The sequence below is a fragment of the Amphiprion ocellaris genome, chromosome 18, assembly GCF_022539595.1.
Source record: "Amphiprion ocellaris isolate individual 3 ecotype Okinawa chromosome 18, ASM2253959v1, whole genome shotgun sequence".
In the NCBI taxonomy this organism is placed as follows: Eukaryota; Metazoa; Chordata; class Actinopteri; family Pomacentridae; genus Amphiprion; species Amphiprion ocellaris.
This window is the reverse complement of record NC_072783.1, coordinates 26,482,397-26,501,410: the sequence shown is the minus strand read 5'-3', so window position 1 is coordinate 26,501,410 and position 19,014 is coordinate 26,482,397. Positions and strand designations below refer to the sequence as shown.

The 19,014-nt window shown below is 39.2% G+C and overlaps 2 protein-coding genes across 2 annotated transcripts; one reads left to right on the top strand and one right to left on the bottom strand.

The window, feature by feature from the left end:
* Positions 1-11: 11 nt before the first annotated feature.
* On the bottom strand, positions 12-8,684 carry pelo (pelota mRNA surveillance and ribosome rescue factor). Its single transcript, XM_023270453.3, has 13 exons — positions 8,325-8,684; positions 7,739-7,831; positions 6,965-7,115; positions 5,910-6,000; positions 5,032-5,195; positions 4,258-4,318; positions 3,792-3,953; positions 3,662-3,708; positions 2,693-2,766; positions 2,521-2,592; positions 1,804-1,878; positions 1,455-1,486; positions 12-560 (listed from the first exon to the last, which is right to left on the bottom strand). Exons 1-13 carry the CDS (start codon positions 8,363-8,365, stop codon positions 466-468), a joined length of 1,158 nt encoding a protein of 385 aa, XP_023126221.1. The 5' UTR covers positions 8,366-8,684; the 3' UTR covers positions 12-465.
* A 199-nt stretch (positions 8,685-8,883) lies between these two features.
* On the top strand, positions 8,884-17,533 carry ppp1cab (protein phosphatase 1, catalytic subunit, alpha isozyme b). The gene is made up of 7 exons (XM_023270466.3): positions 8,884-9,288; positions 10,504-10,635; positions 11,333-11,563; positions 12,476-12,580; positions 13,963-14,186; positions 16,434-16,568; positions 16,665-17,533. The coding sequence occupies exons 1-7, from the start codon at positions 9,234-9,236 to the stop codon at positions 16,758-16,760; spliced, it is 978 nt and encodes a 325-aa protein (XP_023126234.1). The 5' UTR covers positions 8,884-9,233; the 3' UTR covers positions 16,761-17,533.
* The last annotated feature ends 1,481 nt before the right edge of the window (positions 17,534-19,014 follow it).

The window sequence follows — 19,014 nt, the reverse complement described above, 5'->3', positions numbered from 1 at the left end:
ACACTGAGAAGTATTTGCATGCCTCTGCTGTTTAATTGCAACAAAGATAAGTTTTATATACACTTGGAAAAAGAAATCACAGATTTTGCTATTGCTAAATGTCACTCAATTTTTTATTTCTTCCCTTCCCATTTGTATTTGGCAACAAATGTTACATTCCTGTTATTGGCATTGTTACGTAGCTTAACTTGCACCTCCCAAAGACAGTCACCTTCAAACCAAAAGCATCAAAGCACTTGAAACTGCATCAAATTATGTGACGTTATGGTCACTTCAGAAAATCAGGTGTGTTAACTAGATTTGAAAGAGGTGTGGACGTTGCAGAGGTAGAATACCTCAATCATAACACAGCAGCTTTATTGTTTAACAACACACTGAATCAATGCATTGGTGTGTTATCTGCAACGCTGGCCAACCTTCCTCTCATTTTCTCCCAGTAAGAGCTACCTGGTCCGTTTGTGAGGATCAGTCATCGTCTGAGCTGCTTTCATCCTCGGCTTCTGATAGGTCAGCGATGGGAAACCTCAAGATGGCCGCCACTCCGCTCAGCTGAGTCAGTTCTGAGGAAACAAGCCGAGGAGAAATCAAGAGGTGACGGTAGACAGCCAGTACAGTAGGCTGCTGTTATGTCTGATTACAGGAAGTCAATAATACAAGTGAGTCAGGTTTTTATGTACATGGGTGTGTCATTAATTCAGTGTGCTGAATGGACCCAACCAGTAATGAAGACTTAATGGTATGTCGCCATTGTGTTACTGGTCATTATATCATTGTTTAGATACAGCAGATCTCTACATAGAACTGCATCTATGGCTACTCTGGAGTTTGTGACCTCTAGTATCATTATGGAGAAATGCTTCTAAAAGAGGCTCCTCGTTTGGTTTGAACTGTGTATGCTCAAGGAAACATAATGCACTGGGGCAGTATTAATAGGTTAAGAAGAGCAAACATGGACGTAGTCTATGAAAGTTTGTAATGATGAATGAAATACAGTCAGAGCAGTTGCACACAATGGTAAAAAGCCCTGACTACTTACACAACGGGTTGTTCGCAAAAAATTCAGTGGGGTACTTCTAAACCTGCACTAACTGTTTTTTGGCCATGTGGGGGCAACAGAAACAAGCTTTGAGAGCAACTCTGACATATGGCCTTTCAAGCTGGTATGGCAAAACAAACATGTTCACCAAATACTGAGCAATGTTACCATTAGGAGTCAAAAACATTGTCTGCCTACCATTTGGTGCTCGACAGTTACTATTATATGTTTTAAAAAGCATAAAACTTGAAGTGTGGTGAGGCTAAACTGAAACAATAACTTGAACGTCTTAAAGCTCCTTAGATTCTATGGGAGCCACACAATTAATATAAAAAATATTGATTACATCCACTTATACCAACAAATAACTGTTCATTATTCTGTAGAATTAAGGAAGTCAAAGTGGTTTATTACTTACGTTCACCAGACACGTGAAGGCTTGAGAATATCCTGCATGACAACAGAGAAACTCATCAGCTAAATGTCTGGACAGGAAAAACTAAAATCTAAACATCTGGTACCCCGAATCTGTGCTGGTTAACAAACTGGCAGACTGTCACACTTCATCCTTTAAACAAAACCATTTAGTTTCATTTAGGTTCATCTAAAACACTGGTGTTAGATGTGAATCCCATTAGCAAGAGCAAACAAAGAACAAACATTTATACAATTTTAAATACTCACATATTCATACTTTCATTGACTAACACATTGTTTGCCTACTTGCTAATTCTTGCTGTCTATAAACACAGTATTTCCAAAGTTACCTGACATTGCCACCATTGTCTCTCACGTTATCGACCAACCGAACATAACGACTCCTTGTGGGGACATCCTGATGCCTGGACGTACACACAGACAGAATACACATTAAAATGTTGGATACATTAAGTGGCTGATTGCTTGCATCACTAGCAATCCTTAAGCTGATACATTTAAAGTAGAGATGCATCATCATCGCAGATAAAGGCTTGAAACTGAAACCTCTCCCCTGGCCCAAAATAATCAGTGACAGGAATGTAGAAAAGTTTGCAGTTTTATTTGAAAAAAGTACATAAAAATAAATATGAGAGTAGACATAATAGTACTTTAATTCCACTACAGGAGAGACCTGATGTTCTGTGACATTAAGAGGAATAAAATATGTGCACATATTGACATGGGCGAAAAAGAGTTGAAAATTATCGGCATGTTGGATATCAGCAAAAAACAAATATCTCTAATTTAAAGAAAACAGAGCTGCAGAAACAGATGCAGAAATAGTACTAAAGCTGCAAAGTGTGTCATAGTTCTGCGACCTAATTTTTTCTGTTAGCTTCAGTTTTTGATTGAAAATGTTTAAAACATCAGCCCGTTAAAATGCAGCTGAAAATACAGTTCGGCAGCAACGAGATTGTGCAATAATATTATCTGTAAAACAATCTGCCCCCTGCGCTATTTGAAATGCATAAGCTAATGACAGAAACATATTTCTCAGTATGTACCTGAACAACTTATCACTTATCAGCAAGGTGTCGATGGCGAGGGCGTCAGCAGCTTTCTCCACATGAGCAACTCTGTGCAGATCCAAAGATAAGATGGACAAGCAAAGTTGATATTCAGCGTGAACGAACGAGAACTCTGCAGGACACAAGCCTCTGATCCGTCATCACTCACCCGTAGAACGCTCTGTCAGGCTCATGCTGGAGCATCTTATAGAAGTCTTCCAGGGCTTTCACCTCTCCAGCTGCCTGAGAGTTAGACATAAATACCAGTTTACACAATGATATATATCCTAGGGGGTCAGCTAATATGTCTGTGAAAATCTATGTGAAGGGATTAATATTCTGAGTGAACAGATTCACAAAGCCTTCACATGGAATATTAAAGTGTGGCTATGGATTGCTTAACTGTGCATGTGGATTCAGCTTCCTTACATTAACTATGAGGAACGTGCTAAAGTAAGTAGCCAGAGCATTGTGCATGTTAACATTCTATTCTTTAATATTTGTTGAATGTAATTTTACATTGCCCACAGTTGCCAGTATTGTAACAGCAGCTCAAATTTTGTTGATCCACACACAGTTTACCTATCTCTGTGCACACTTTATTAATCCATATGCACAGATTTTTTAAAATGTTTTTACCACATGGCTGTTTATAATCATATAAACAAGAACCTTTATTACTCCGCCAAGTAACGTGGCGGAGTTACGGGACAATCGGCGTTGGTTTGTCTATCTGTAAAGAACATTACTCAAAAACGGACTAACAGATTTTGATGAACTTTTCAGGGAAGATCAGAAATGACACAAGGATCAATTGATTAGATTTTGGAAGTGATGCAGCTTATAGTCTGGATCCACAGATTTGTTAAAGATTTCTGTATCATTGCAAGATAGCGGCACGGCGTCACTGTAACTATGACAACAAGTCAACAGTACGTCAGCTGCCTGTTAATGATCACATGATTGCGATCCAAGAGTTCATCCGTCGGAAATCATACAACAGTGGCGCAGCCTTGGCAGAGCACTGCGCTCTCTGAGTGCTTTTCTTGTGTTTTTTTTTTTTTTTTTTTTTTTTACATAAAAGCATTTGTTTACAGAATTATGTATAAAACTGACAAATCACAAGATGCATATTTACCTTGGTATCAGAGAGTCTACTCGTCACAGTGGGGTCGGACAGGATTTCTGCAAAACAACAAGTACTTCACTTAGTTGTCATTGAATGGTGAGACTTAACTGTTTTACTCTCAGAGTCAAGCAGCTCCTACCTTTGAGTGAATACTTATGACCTGAAGATGAGTGGACCAGCATGAATTTGGGTCGATTCTCCAGCAGGAGCTTGTTATCCTGCCGCACAGCCTCCTTAAAGAGGTAGGTGATAAACTGGTCCTTCACAAACCCTGGACTCGCCACCAGGATACACTTCACCACTAGTGGCAGGAGAGGAAAGGAAATCAAAACCTAAGTCTGTCTAATGTCCATTTTCATTTCTTTGAACAGAAACCAAAAAAACTGAAGACAAGCAAAGACGTTGTGCAACAATAAAGACCAACATCACCACAACAAGACCATAAAACTGCTAAACGGTGGATGAGATGTTCACAGCAAAGATACAAATGGATTTACAGGAACAAATTAAAAAAGGAGAAGCATGTGACAAAAACAGGAACATACTAAATGTGTATGTATGCTTTTATAGGTGTGCATGTTTTAGAGACCACACAGCAGCCATACCATCAAAATTGATGTGGCGAAGTATCGCCTGCATCACAGCCTCATAAAACCTCTCCAGCGCCTGCAAACACAGACAGACAGTTTGACATCAAACAGAATATGTGACAAGGACACAGTGTACCAGTACCAAGGCAACAGGATGTCCAATTCATGCAATTATCACAATATGAAGCTTTTTTCCCCCTCAAAAATAATACTGAAAAAGTTAGGGTGATATTTGTCTGATGACTACAGATGGATATTGTGCATCCGAGCTCTATGCCCCTTTTAAACACATTAAGTGTTAAACATTATATCTGTGTGTTGTGTTCTATTCAGACTTATCCTAATCCTCAAGAAGAAGAAAACACACGTTGCAAAATGAGGACTGTCATTGGGTCAAGTCACCAAATAAACTCGACTTAATTCTCCCATCAGTCTATCCACCATCCCTTCAGCTGTCTAGCCTCAAGCTGGGCTGAACTGCAGGCTGTGTTTTCACACAGACGATAGGAGGCGAGTGTGGAATTAAAAATGTAATTAGTAAAATATCGACATTCTTTCCTGTACACGTGGGTGCGTGGAAAAAATGTTGACCAGATTTTTCAATTTTTATAATATAATCAAAGAAATTCAACCTTTGTTTTTTTCTATTTTATGGTTCATAAGATTACTGTTTTGGTATACTAAACAAATAACATTTTGAGTTCTCTTCTATTTCTCTCCAGTTCTCTTCTTTCCACATGACAACACAGCGAGTAAAAATCTGATGGGGCAGTTCACAAAGATGATTACCTTCTCGTGCTGAGTGCAGCTGCCTCTTCTCTTGCGAGGAATAGTGACTTCCACTTTTGCACGAAGCAGAGTCATGGCCGGGGTCACCAGTACCAGGTTGGCCAGACCCTCCTGCATCACCACAGCTGCCACATCTGCCTTCTGGGCTGCATCACATGCTTGATCTGAAGAGCAGACAATGAATTAATACATGGACCATGTGTGGTAGTGGAGACTTCATGATGTTCAACAGATCAGCAGAGTTTTAATGCAGTTTGACAATAAATTCTTGTGTTTTACTGTTAAAGGAATTAACATGTAATGCCTGTAACTGAGCAGTTATTGCTAAGAATAATTTTTTTAAAAAAAACTCTTTTTACTCATAAAGTTCTTGGTGGTTCTTGGTTAGTTTCTGGGATTATCTAGGAAAAAAACATTTCATAGCTTGACTCTAAAGAAAGAGACAGAGGTCTATGCTTTGCCAGTGTATTTATCTATCATTTGGTTTATTTGGTCTCCAAAGAGAAGTACTGTCCACACTTCGCCGCTCTTTAAATAGTAATGCGCTAATATTGGCAAGTACATCTGAACTCTCTGTTGGAATTAAATGCAAAAATTTGTTTACCATGCGGCTTTATGTGTGTAAGGAAGTAAAGGTTGAGGTTTTAACAGCTGAGTGAACAGTTGCTTAAGCTTATGAAATTCTCTCTGGTAAACAACATACTTGTGAGTCCATGTGATTACTGTTTACAAGTCTTGGTTGACGTACAAGTGGGAAGTGCATGCTTAAAGGAACCACGAATGACACAAAGCGATTACTTTTCCTGTGAGTGCTCAGACCAAACAAGACAAATTGTAGTTGTGGTGGAAGCTGAAGTTAAACAGTAGCACCTGCTTACCGATTCTATCCAGCACAACGCTGTCCCAGCACTTCTTAGCGAGAGTAAACTTCCTATTGAGCTCAAGCTCAATAGTGTGATAAGCCCCCATCTGAAGAGTGAAAAAATGACATGATCATAATCAACTTTAAGTTCAAATAGGAGTTTATGGTCAATAACAAAAAACGGACAAGGTCGCACCTATGGCTGGACAATACAATACATTAATTTATTGTCATTTTTGTTTTTTCAAAATGTGAAAAGTCTAAATAATCTGGGTATGTGCTTCCTTTGCTGATACTCAAACAACACTGGTTCTAGCACTAAGAAACACTGCTTAGAACTCACAACAAAAAAGTAAGCTGCTTGTAGAAGTGAGCTCTGCGAGTCAAAGTTAAACAGAAAGTTATATAATGGCAGCAGGAGCTGATGACAGCAAAAACAAGACAGAGGGATGGTTGTCATGGAAGTGAGGTTGGTACCCAGGTACCCATCTACACATTCGAAAAGATGCTGAAAACAAGCATAAACCACCCGACCCAAAATATTTTGCTGAAGCCATCCTGGGAGATTCAGCAAAACGCAACTGGACTTCACTTTTAGGTTCTTAAAGGTGTCTCAAAACTCATCCAAGATGCTTCTTCAGAATTGAAGAACTGTTTTTCAGAACTGAGGAAGCCTCTTGGATAAGAGGTGAAATGTCCTCAAGGACCGAAAAGAGAAGTCCAAGTGCTTTTTACTGAAGCTCCCAGGATTACCATGACCTGGATTAATGAGAATCTACACAGACATTTTACAGAAGCATTAATCTATTACTTTGCTACTGTTGCACGGCTACTTCTAGTGTACTTGTTTATAATGTTAACAATATGTAAAAGCTAGTGGGGCCTTACTTTTATTGGTCTTGCACATATAGCCCAGTGACTGCAGGAAGGGGTATTGTTTTAGTAAGTTTACGTAATGAGAAAAAAAAAGTTGTCGATCCTATATATGACTGAAAAAAAATGAAGATTTCATTTTTCGAGTCTATAACCCAGCCCTAGCTCCAACTATAAAGTTACTTAAAAATCTCAGACCTTGACATACTGGTTCTCCACTATGTTGGTGCCTTTTACTCTCAGCTGACAGGCATGGGAGTCAAAGTCGATAGTCTCCACACATATTGTTAGAGTGGTCCGAACTCTGGAGCTGCCCACACTTCCAGTGGTTGACTCTGTCTGCACCTTTCTGTGGGAAAAGTGACAAAAACTTTAGTTCTGACTCTGAGTGAGAGACACAATTGGAAATCATCACAACCAACCACTAAAATAGACTTTAATAAACAAGGTTTTAGAACAGCTAATCTTGACATTAATGTAAAACCACCACAGACATATTGGACACATTACATACAATAGAGCTACAGCTAAATTAAGAATGCCTGGGTGCTATTTTTTTTTTAACAAAATGGTGTCTGTCGCGATGATGATCCCAATACTGTTAACCTTTAACAGTATTGGGATCAGATGCAACCCCTACACTTGGCTGAAGCAGATTTCAAGTTCATGTATAACTGAGAAGATTCATTTCACAGAGCGGAGTCTTGCAAAAACAGGATTCTTGCAAAAATAGCCATGTGTAAATAAAGCTTTCTGTTGCAACTTAATGATTGCAATGTTTGCTGTGTGGGTTATAACAGAGGTGGATGGGAAGTAATCCTTGGGTAGCTTTGTCAAGGTACTAAACAAATGCAGATTGTAATCCTCATCGACAAACAGAGCAGCTATCAATTGCCAGCTCTCAGTGCTACTAGATGCCTCTCAGTGGTGCTGGGGAAACTGCCAGATCAGTTTGTGTGCACTAATGGTTACCTGATAGTTGAGGCTCTCAAGCTGTCCCCCACTTGAAGCAGGTTGTAGGTGTGCCACATGTCCTCCGCCTCCTCTGGCACCAGAGTCACCTGGCTGAAGAAGTGTTTGGCAGTCAGTGAATCAGCTTCTGCATCGGTGTCATTTTGTGGTTTAGGTTCTCACTAACTTAAACTTTGGTTCTCCTACTTTCACATGTCAACCCATTATTTGGGATAATGACACAGATGGTGCCATGATACATGAGCACTCCTGCCGCTACAGTAATTATTGAGTGCACATAAATGATATCACAAGTTGGGTTTGTGTTGTTTACTCACTGAGGTGTTGTGAGTATGCTCAGTCATTAAAGCTAAGGAAGAGTGATACAGTCTAAGCTCCTACAGGTTAGTAATGCTTAGAGTTCTGAGATAATACATATTACCTACAAGAGGGGCTACTTTTGTGCTAATCCCAAACTCCCCTCATCTTTGTTGGCACAGCTGAATGTAAATCACATGGGGACAAATACAGCTGCTACGTTGACATGTGAGCAGTCAGCTACAAAATAGCATGCTGGTTAGCTCGCTAACATTAGCCACTCACTCACCCGGCATTATCTTTTTCAATGTCTTTATGGATCAGCTTCATGGTCGGATGATTGTATAATATAAACAGGACTATTAGTGTAAAACAGGCAGGTTAACGTCTATCCGAGTAAGAGACATGTTGAAAACTTTTAGTGAAATAACAAACTAGCTAAGCCATCTCTCCACTTCAGAATGAATCACTCGCCGAGTGTTGCCAGGCGCTGGGACATTGCGTCATGCCAAAATACGTCGTCAACTCTTCCCATCTTGGTCACTTCCGTGGGTGTCGCTTTACTGCGCAACAAATACAAAGCGATTAAAACGCTAAAACCTGAGTAAATGTGGATAAGTGTGGTTTGTCTTGCATTACTTGACAGAATCTCCAATTTACAACGACCAAAACATGAGACATAACCGATAAGAACTACCTTTTTTACGTTGTAGTTTGAGATAAGTAAATGCTGAGAGACATTGAAAACAGCCAATCCGAGAGAAAATTGGTTGCCGCAAATCCCGCCTTTTGAGGAAATTGACCAATGGGAGTACGGTAACAGACCACTTCCGTTCAACCTCGCTTTGAGCTAACGCTCGTCTAGCCTTTTTTTGTCGATGGCATGGTGCTAGTAGCTACGACAGAAATAGCGTTGTCACGAGAAACTATTTTAAAGTAAATTCGGATATCTCATGGAAAATAGCTGACTAATACGAATTTCTGAAGTACATGTCAACCATCTCATCTTTAACTATTCAGCACCCGGCCTCAAATTGTGAGGTTGCCAATTCTGCCCCAAGGTTAGCTAGCTAGCGGGCTAACGATAGCCGATTAACGCTAAACTAGTTGGGCTAACGGTAACTCGGTAGTCAGTTAATAGTCATTACGTCTTGAATTTTTAGGAGTTATTAGAAACCGACCAGAATAGGAGAATAGCATGGCAGAAGCCGACAAGTTGAACATCGACTCCATTATACAGCGTCTGCTCGAAGGTAAGACTCAGTATTTCGCTTGATATTTATTCACCAGGTAGCCATTTTAGCTAATGGGGACTAGACAACGATAGCCGCCAATGCTATGTTAGCAAATTGAGTTCATGTCTCGTTTCTTACAAACGAAGCACAGGATTTGAATTGTGTATGATTACAGTCAGTAGCATCCATATCGCAGCAAATTAACGTGTTGTTCTGACTTTCCTACCATAGTATCATAAATGTATACACTAAGGCAGTATTTGCGCGAAGGGTGTCGTCAAGAGTTGGAGTCGTTAACCTTGTATTGTCACTAAAAGAATGAAGCAATGTACGCCTTTTAAAATGTTGTTGTCTGTAACGTACGTGTGTTTGAGGATCAATGCACAAAGGCTTTATTTCTTGGAAACCGAAAGCTTTTTCACATAATGGTCAAGCTGTAAATCCACATAACTGTTTATAAAATGAAAGTTAAAGCGTCAAAGTGTAAATTTATTACTATGTGCTCTCATGTGACTTCTTTAGTTCGCTCACAGTCTCCGTAGTCCTGTGGTATTTATTTTCTATTGAATTTACACAGTTGTATTTGTTGACCGTGCTCAGGGGTGTGATTCAGAAAACTCACCGTATCCCGCTAAAATAACACCGGGTGTTATCAGAGAGTCATCTGGGTTTATCTAATGTTCACTATTTATAGGTCAATTTCTGGGTTTATCTTTATTTCTGGTCATTGACTGCACTCATGGACCATAGTAGATTTGTCAAAAAATTATCACCAAAAAACTAAAGCATCTGAGATGTTTATGAAGGGCATTTTCAGATTATGTTTATAAATAAGCACTCCTCTTTCAGCGCTGCGCTGTAAAATTTTCAATATATCAATTTGTGCTCCTTTTTCTTCACATTTTATTGTTAAGGTTTATATAATTGTGATAGTTCTGCTGATGGAAGTAACAGATTGAATAATATCGTGCCAACTGTGCATGGCAGTATGCCATATTTTGCACAGAACATGTGAATTCTATTTTAGCATTTATTTTCCCTAATAGGAAAAAAAATACGACATTTCCCATGAATGTTCTGTCAGAAATACTGTAAATAATGCTAGCGCCATTATCAGTGAATCGTATTCTTCTTACTTCCTATAAAAATGAGACTGAATATAAAACTGTGCCGGTAAATGACTGTTGTTTCCCCTGCACTGTTTATGACTCTTGTTGCATTTTTTCCTCATAGTGAAAGGCTCCAGACCTGGCAAAAATGTTCAGCTGACAGAGAATGAAATCCGTGGTCTCTGCCTCAAATCCCGGGAGATCTTCCTCAGCCAGCCAATCCTGCTCGAACTTGAGGCGCCCCTCAAGATTTGTGGTGAGGCTTAGTTGTGTTCTTTAGAGTCTTGGGAATTCTCAAGTGTGGTCACATAGCATTTACAAACACTCTAGATGCCTGTTGTAGCTTAGAGTGCTGGACTATTATGAGAAGGCTTACACTCAAATTATTCAGTGTATTCATGGAACCAGATGCAGAGCGATTTTCGAATTATACTTAATTTTGAACAGACTGTTCTTTAGACAAAGGAAAACCATGTTACTGTTTCAGGACAGAATACAGTGCATAGCTGTGACCTTGCAACAGAAATGAAGGAATACACTGTCATTGGCTTGCCTGTACAGTGATGTTTTGCACTTCAAATCCCCCTGGAATTGCCCTCCTGTGTCATACTGCTGATGCCACTTAAAACTAAATGCTAGTTTAAAGGAACGGCCTGCAGATTCCAGGAACAAGACAAATTTGCTGAACATTAAGAAGTCACCAGCAGTGCCACTCTAAACGCAAGCTTGCACATTCAACGAGTTCTCATCATCACACCTCAAGTCAAGCAACACTGAGATAACAGTGTTCATTTAAAATATTGCTAGGCCAATCATGGCATGAAATGCTGTGGTTAATTTGCCGGATGCCGTGTGTTGTTGTACCTCTATCCAAGTCCCTTAGCCTTTGTTGTGGACACACACACAGCACGATATTCACACTGTTTCCACTCTAATGCTGCTTGTCTCTCCAGGTGATGTTCATGGGCAGTACTATGATCTGCTGCGGCTGTTTGAATATGGAGGCTTTCCACCAGAGAGCAACTACCTGTTCCTGGGGGACTATGTAGACAGAGGCAAGCAGTCCCTGGAGACCATCTGTCTGTTGCTGGCTTACAAGATCAAATACCCAGAAAACTTTTTTCTGCTGAGAGGGAACCATGAGTGCGCCTCCATTAACAGAATATATGGCTTCTATGATGAGTGTAAGTCACACTGACACAGACATTGATTTTAGTGGTTACTTTTGTAATCATCACTACTATCTGTGATTTTAAAAATGTTAGTCAGACACAATAGGTCCTGAGAGTCATGTCTTGATAGTCATTTACATTTTTTTTGTATATGCCAAAACAAAGTGAGAAGCAAAGTGTAGCCAGAAATGAATGTTTATCAGTGAAATGATAGACATTCACCAACACTATTTGAATCTGATAGTTGTTTTGCCTACACTGCTGCATAGAATTGTACAGTTAGGTCAGTGGTGTTATTATTTTAAGAATCTAGTAATTTTACAACAAATCAGTTGTCTTTTAAAAAAGCTAATGATCATTTCATCTTGTTTTATAATGATTATTTTGGATATGGTACACCAGATGTTCACCAAAATTAGTCTATATTAGTCTATTCTGCCATCAACATCTAAAAACAGTCAAAGAGGCACACAAAAGCTTACCAGCATTAACAAAATATCTTTCCATGTGCAACAGCTGCTACTGTTACCAGTTTGTTAAGATTGTGTTGCCATAAACAGAATGTGCTCTTTTTTTTTTTTTTTTTTTTTACAATAAATCTACAAATTATTAACTATTTTATCATGCTCAGAAAAGCGCTGCACCCTACTTTTGCAATCAGTTGGGAATCAGCTCTTTTAAACTTTACAGGGAAACAGATTTGTTAGTAGTAACAAAGCACACAGAGAACCTCTCAGTACACCAGGCTTCAGGCTAATGAGCATGATCAGGGCAGCATGGGCAGCAATTATCACATACCCGCTCTCACTATTCACAGAGCCAGGATTATGTAAAATGTGCCTCTACTGTGATGCAATAGGTGCTGCTGATTTAACAGGTCTCAAGATTAGATTGTGACAAAGTAAGTGTGCTTTCCTCCCACAGGTAAGAGGCGATACAACATAAAGCTGTGGAAGACCTTCACCGACTGCTTCAACTGTTTGCCTGTTGCAGCCATTGTTGATGAGAAGATCTTCTGTTGCCATGGAGGTATCCTCATCAAACAGCTAATTTGGCTTCCATCCAGAGCGCGCGCACACACACACACACACACACACACACACACACACTCGCCTCAGCTCTGTTGCTTCTGTCAACATAATGGGAAAAGGCCTGCAGTGCTGTGCGGGATTGAGATTTCATGTTTGACTATATTTATATATATCCTTTCCCCCGTACCAGCAGACATGGCTATAGATATGCAGGCACAACTTAAACACTCTGTTCCTATGGCTGCGACACTCTGGACTACAGGTGTGCCAAGGTACTATAGGTCATGCATTTAGTCCAGTGCATTTTGTGATCTCTAATCATGTTGGATCTAACACTGTTCATAAACTAACACATTTTTTGTATGCTGAAAAGGGTTTTAAATAGCTGATAAATTCAAATAATTATTGTAGTACCAATACAGAAGGAAGACAAATTAAGAAGATTTTTCTGCGTAATGCTCTAGACATTTCCATAATATGTAAAGACAGGTCAGATTAAAACATAATAAATATGGACATTTGATTTCAAACCATATTTAAAACGGAATGAAAGGAACACAGTTGTTTATTTTTCACAAATGTCTGCTAGTTTTGCTGTAATACAGAAAATGAAAACAAAATTGACCTAAGAGCTCAGACAAAGTGGCACCAGCAGTCATCCACAGCCAGCTCATGTCTTTGAGAACCACTATGCAAAATATGTAAACAGACATTGATAAGGAAGAGGGTAAATTCCACCTCTTGCTTCAAGCATATAAAATTACATAAGACCAAACCCACTGACTATTGTATGTTTGCTTGAGTTATTTGTTTATTGAGCTCATATCAGATAAAGTCTAAATCCATTTTTTTAATCGCTCATGTTTAATGTTCATACACAATAAAAAGGTGGTATTCTGAATGCAAAATCTGTAGTTTTTAACCTCTCATTGAATCTTAATTTAATAAACCAAGTGCAAACAGACTGTTGATTAATCTATAGTTTATATTTTTGGTTGATTGTTAATAAAAACTTGTGACATCTTCAGGTGTCTTGCTTTGTCACACCAACAATCCAAAACCAAACATATTCAGCTCGCAATTATGCAAGACGACAAAACAGCAGCAACTATTCACATTTCAGGAGCTGTAAATCAGGATTATGCAGTATTACTGAAAGTCTGCATGTCATCATATTGTTTTACATAACACAATACTTAAAGCATATTTTTAGTTGTTCCATCTCAGATGCTTGAGACTACTTGCCTAGTTTTGCATCTTCTGACTTGTCAAGAAAAATAAAAGCAAGCTATAAAATTGAACCCAGGTGTCAGAAAATCAAGAAACGTACATTTTTTTCTGCTGTCTAACATTAAACTCTTGTGTATTTACCTTCCCTAGGCCTGTCTCCAGACCTCCAATCCATGGAGCAGGTGCGACGGGTCATGCGCCCCACTGATGTGCCTGATCAGGGCCTCCTGTGTGACCTGCTGTGGGCAGATCCAGATAAGGATGTGCTGGGCTGGGGGGAGAACGACCGTGGCGTCTCCTTCACTTTTGGTGCCGACGTGGTGACAAAATTCCTCCACAAACATGACATGGACCTTATTTGTCGAGCCCATCAGGTCAGTAGAACATTCAAAGCTGAAAGATCTTTTTAGAATACAAAATAAATAGTAAAGATTCAAACAATGAGAGGAGAATATCTCTTTGTGCTTGGAGTTTACAATGATGAAGAGCAGTTTTATGCTTATTGTCCTTTTGTCTTTATGTTTATATTGTTCCAACAATGTTGGTTTGTTTTGAATCTATTACGAAAGGTTCGCACCTTTGTCAAGTAAATTGTTTACAGCTATTATTTAATATTTAAAGAAATCGGTAACACCTGTGAAACCAGCAGGCAACCTGTGAATCCTTTAAGCACATTTGGACTTCAGCCCAGCAGTGTTAATGTTAGCACCTGATTTTGATTTAGTTTAAGTACTAAAATATGTATTGTTTAGTAGTAGTATTACCTTTACTATATTGAGCTCTAAAAATTTGTGTTAGGTTTCATTGAATAGTATTGTAGTCAAGAAAAGCTGAAGACATTTTAGCGTACTTTAAATCAGTGAGTGTGTCTTATTTTTGTCTCTTAATTTTGATATCTTCTGATCTGAACTCTAGTCATTTCTACCAGCTTCTCATTACTGCAGCTGCTTATGTTTTTCACTTGAGAGCTGCAAGTACTTCTAATAAAGCAGTATGAGCAGTCTGAATATTCGGCTCTCAAAATAAATATTCGGATACCATTGTCATGATCGGATATTCGGGTCCAGCCCTATTGATAATATTTCTTGTTTTTCGGGGTGTATCTAGTTTTAGTCCATTTTTCATAGGGCTGCTCCTGACCAAAGATTTTCCCATTCAGCTAGTTGCCACACATTTTTGATAATCATTTAGTTACCCAAATATATATCGGAGGGTAATCATTAAAAGATTTCAACTCCAGAGTTGAAAAGAAATGTTAGAAGTAGGATAACATTGTAAACACTGTGCGACATTAAAAACATTGCAAAATCACAGCTAAAAAAGAGCCTTACGTTATAAACACTACCAGTGCATGCACAAAGTCAGCCACAGCCGCACTGGCAAAACAGTAGAATAACCATTCTGATTGTGTTGGGGGAAAAAAACAGCAACGAGAGTGAATATTTTAACAAGCCTGGTCATGTCCTCGGGTTGACAAATCATAACTGGCGATCACGTCATCATCTACAAGTTACCACAGAAGCTACAGAACTCTGCCTGAATGCATCAGTCTGTTGCTGATAGCTCAGTGTTCTGGTTTTAACTTTTTAACAGCCCAATCTGTCTCTTTGTGTGCATTTAGGGCACACATAAGAGCATTCTGTCTGCCTGAGCCAGTGAGTTTACTCTTGCCGGTCCCAAACACTGGGCCTAACAACTGTTCTGTTGGAAACTGTCGGTTTCACACTTGAATTTTGGATTTCCTACCTGACGTACAATGCAGTAATCATGGGGATTTTGTCTTTCCTTAACTGACTGACTGTTGTCACTTCCTATGGAGCAGCCCTAGTTAATCACATTAACACTGCAGCCCAATTTTACTGATAACCAGGTAGACTGTACAAGTAAAACAAGTGCATTCACGATCCATCCGTATGTTTGAAGCTACTAAAACAGGGTTTCTGCAGGGCATTAAAAAGCATTATAGTCATTAAATTGATTTTGTGAAAATTAAGGCCTTAAATGGCATTAAAAATCATCAAATTTGATTCTCAGTGGCATTAAATAATTCTTTCTGCAGTTTTCAAGAAAAATATTTGATAATAATAATAATGTAATATATAATTCTAGACTGCGATTTGTCTGATATCTGCATCTGCGTAAACATGCCAAAGCATTGCGATAACTGTTCCAGCTGGTCGGGTACAATTGCCAAAAACTGCATGTTTTTAAAGTGGCCGGCAGGCTGGACCAGGTGGAGGAGAGCTGGGAAATGGGGAAATGCAACTTCCAGCAAAAATGGCTGGAAAACGTGGATTTCAGGGAATGACTGCAGCCAGTGGGTGGTCAGGGGTGGTTTCTGGATTCAGAAATAGTGAAATGTAGGCACACTTTTCATATAAAAATCATCTTTTACTAAAAAAAACAAACCAGTGTATAATTTGTTGAGTTCACGGTCATGGCATTAAAATTTTCACAGTCTAGCATTAAAATGGCATTAAAAAGCATTAAATTTGACTGGTTGATATCTGCAGAAACCCTGTAAAATTGCACGCCTATCATTTTCCTTTTATTTCACTACATGTGTGAAAGAAATGTCCCTCACTCCTCCAACACCTAACCCTTCATGTATGTGTTTTCAGGTGGTTGAGGACGGATATGAGTTCTTTGCAAAGAGGCAGCTGGTGACGCTGTTCTCAGCCCCAAACTACTGCGGGGAGTTTGACAACGCCGGAGCTATGATGAGCGTAGATGAGACGCTCATGTGCTCATTCCAGGTAAACAAGAAAAATAGACTGACCCATCTTGCACAGTCATTTCCGCTGAGCTTTTTTTTTTTTTTTTTTGGCTAAAATTTTTTCTTTGTTTCACAGATTCTCAAACCCGCTGACAAGAAGCTGTTCTACGGCGGCGGAGGTGGCATGGGCTCTGGCCGCCCAGTCACTCCTCCCAGGAAAGCTAAGAAATGACACCAGTAGTTTGCCCTCGACCTTCGACCCATCCCTCCTGCCCTCTCTACCTCTCTTCTCCTTTCTTTCACCAAACAGCCAGAAATCAAACCTATACCCAGGGCTTTTTTCCTTTTTTATCTGTACTTCTTAAAACATTTAATGTTATGAATTGTCTGAGTGAGTGCGTGCGTGCGTGCGTGCGCAGACCACAAACGTGTCTCGTCTGCAGGTGAGCATTAAAATCATGTGTGCACGTGTACATTTTGTGTGAGAGTATTAGAGATTTATACTTTCCCCTTTCTCTTGCCACTCTTCCCGTGGAAAGGTTGAAACCACAGTGTCTGTCTGTACAGTAATTAGACTGAAAAGCAGGGTCTGGGAGACAGTGGGAGATCATCTGCCAGCAGGTGGTGTGTGTGTACTTGTGGAGGAGGGGGGGGTATTTTGTTTTCCCTGTCCTCTGTACTGTAAAATCTCAAACACAGGTGTGTGTGCGTGTGTGTGTGTGTGTGTGTGTGTGTGTGTGTGTGTGCGCACACGCAGCGTGTTGCTTATTTAAGTGTGATGTCGCCGTATCCTTGAACAGGAAGGTGTGCATGTCACCTTTTCAGCAGCACTTGCTCAACGACACACACACACACACATGCATATGACTCTTCAGATTCATATGAGCCAGAGCTGTAAAAACCCCATACAGTTTAGGTTTGTACAGATTTGATTACTTGAAAGAGATTTTTTGTGAATTCGTTTTGTAGTCTTTCATCAAGTTGACCAATAAAGCGAGAATCTGAGCTGCATTGTCTGCCAGTCTTTTTTTTTTTTTTTTGTATCTTAATCCTGTATTTCCTGTATGAAAAGCAGATGGCTTTGTAATCAATCTGAAGCAAGTAGCTGTTCGCAGATCTGGTGTCTTGAGTTCTTCACATGACTGGGATGTCCTCACTTTACCTGCTTAGAGCCGCAGTGGTATGGAGACCCCAGCTCACCCTCTGATAGTAAGTAGAGACACTACAGGTAGAGTTAAGATTTATCACTGTGAAGCATCCTCAGTTGATTATGAACAATAGGCCATTACTTCTTTATATCTAAAAAATTAAAGCTCCAATTAAATAGACTTCAAATTGTTTTGTTTTCATGAAATGAGACACAGATTTTTACATCTCGATCACATCGTAGACAAGAAATTGCTGTCAACAGCTAGATTTTTTTTTTGGTTGCAGGAATAAAAAAAAGAATATATCAGGCTATGAATGATGGCTGAATAAACCCCTCTGTGAAAACCTTTGGAATATACAGGGTGTCCATAAAGTCTCTTTACAATTTTAAGAATTTATTAGAAAGGCAGTTGATAAGATATCTTAACCACATTAGTTTTACTGTAATCAGTGTTTATTAAAGTTTGTAATCACATTGAAATTGTGTGTTTCAGGTATCCTGTTGGTGAAAGAGGTACCGTTAAACGAAACCCTAAAAAATGGCCACTCCTCAAGAGAAGGCACAATGTGTATCCAGGTATCACTCCCTTTGACTTCTTTCTATGGGGTTATGTTAAAGATATCATGTATCGAACAAAGATACGGGACATTACTGACTTGAAGCAAAAGATTTCTGATGCCATTGACACCATTGATGAGGCTAAGCTACGGCAAACATGGCAAGAAAACAAGCACCGTCTTGATGTGCTTCATGCAACTAGTGGTGCTCATATAGAGGTGTATTAAATGAGATAGAAAAAACTTTGACAACCACTGATTACAATAAAACAAATCTGGCTAAGATATCTTATTAATTGCCTTTAATAAATTGTTAAAATTGTAAAGAGACTTTATGGACACCCTGTACTTACTAGGGATGCCTTGTTGCATTTAAGAATGCATCCAATGGGGCATCACAATAAAATGAGGCATGATGTGTTAATTCCACGACAGGAGATATGTGATGTTACCTAAAATTAGTTAAATAGCCCACATATATCGGTATTGGCTGATGTCGGAATCGGAAATTAAGAGTTGGACAATATCGGCATATCGGTTATCAGCAAAAAGCCAATATTGGACATCCCTGATGCTTAGAGATGATTTTGAAATTCATTTTTTTTTAAAGAAGCCTTTAAATATATGAATCATAATTGTAAAAATTCAGACACAAATCAACAAAATGTAGTAAAATAACCACCTAAATGTGTATTTTGGATGTTTTCTTTCTACTATTCTGTTGTCTCATCATAAATGGATAAATGACATTATGATGAGTACATAACTGAATACTGCCA